Source organism: Orycteropus afer, unplaced genomic scaffold (assembly GCF_000298275.1).
Source record: "Orycteropus afer afer isolate SDZICR_OR568_19922 unplaced genomic scaffold, OryAfe1.0 scaffold00307, whole genome shotgun sequence".
Classification (NCBI taxonomy): domain Eukaryota; kingdom Metazoa; phylum Chordata; class Mammalia; order Tubulidentata; family Orycteropodidae; genus Orycteropus; species Orycteropus afer.
This window is the reverse complement of record NW_006921894.1, coordinates 2,420,398-2,420,825: the sequence shown is the minus strand read 5'-3', so window position 1 is coordinate 2,420,825 and position 428 is coordinate 2,420,398. Positions and strand designations below refer to the sequence as shown.

General features: G+C 38.8%; 1 protein-coding gene across 1 annotated transcript in view; it reads right to left on the bottom strand.

Annotated features, from left to right (window-relative positions):
* The window catches only part of PTPN2 (protein tyrosine phosphatase non-receptor type 2), a 178,437-nt gene that overhangs the window by 130,921 nt on the left and 47,088 nt on the right, over positions 1–428 (bottom strand). The window contains exon 3 of the mRNA XM_007951673.2: positions 150–175. Within this exon, the coding sequence (XP_007949864.1) occupies positions 150–175 (26 nt within the window). The remainder of the gene's footprint in view (positions 1–149; positions 176–428) is intronic.

Sequence of the window (428 nt, the reverse complement as noted above, 5' to 3'; positions counted from 1 at the left end):
CTACATAAATGGAAGAACATCCCATGCTCATGGATAGGAAGATTGAACATTGTGAAAATGTCCATTCTACCCAAAGCAATCTATACATTCACTGCAATCCCCTTCCAGATCCCATCAACATTCTTTAGGGATATGGAAAAACCAATCACTAACTTCATGTGGAAAAGAAAGAGACCTCGGATAAGCAAAGCACTATTGAAGAAGAGAAACAAAGTAGGAAGTCTCACACTGGCAGATCTCAAAACCTATTATACAGCCACAGTAGTCAAAACTGCCTGGTATTGGTTTAATAAGAGATACACAGACCAATGGAATAGAATTGAGAACCCAGACATAGATCCACTGACCTATGGTCAGCTGATTTTTGACAAATGGCCAATATCCATTAAATGGGGAAGAGAATGTTTAATAAATGGTGCTGGCAAAAC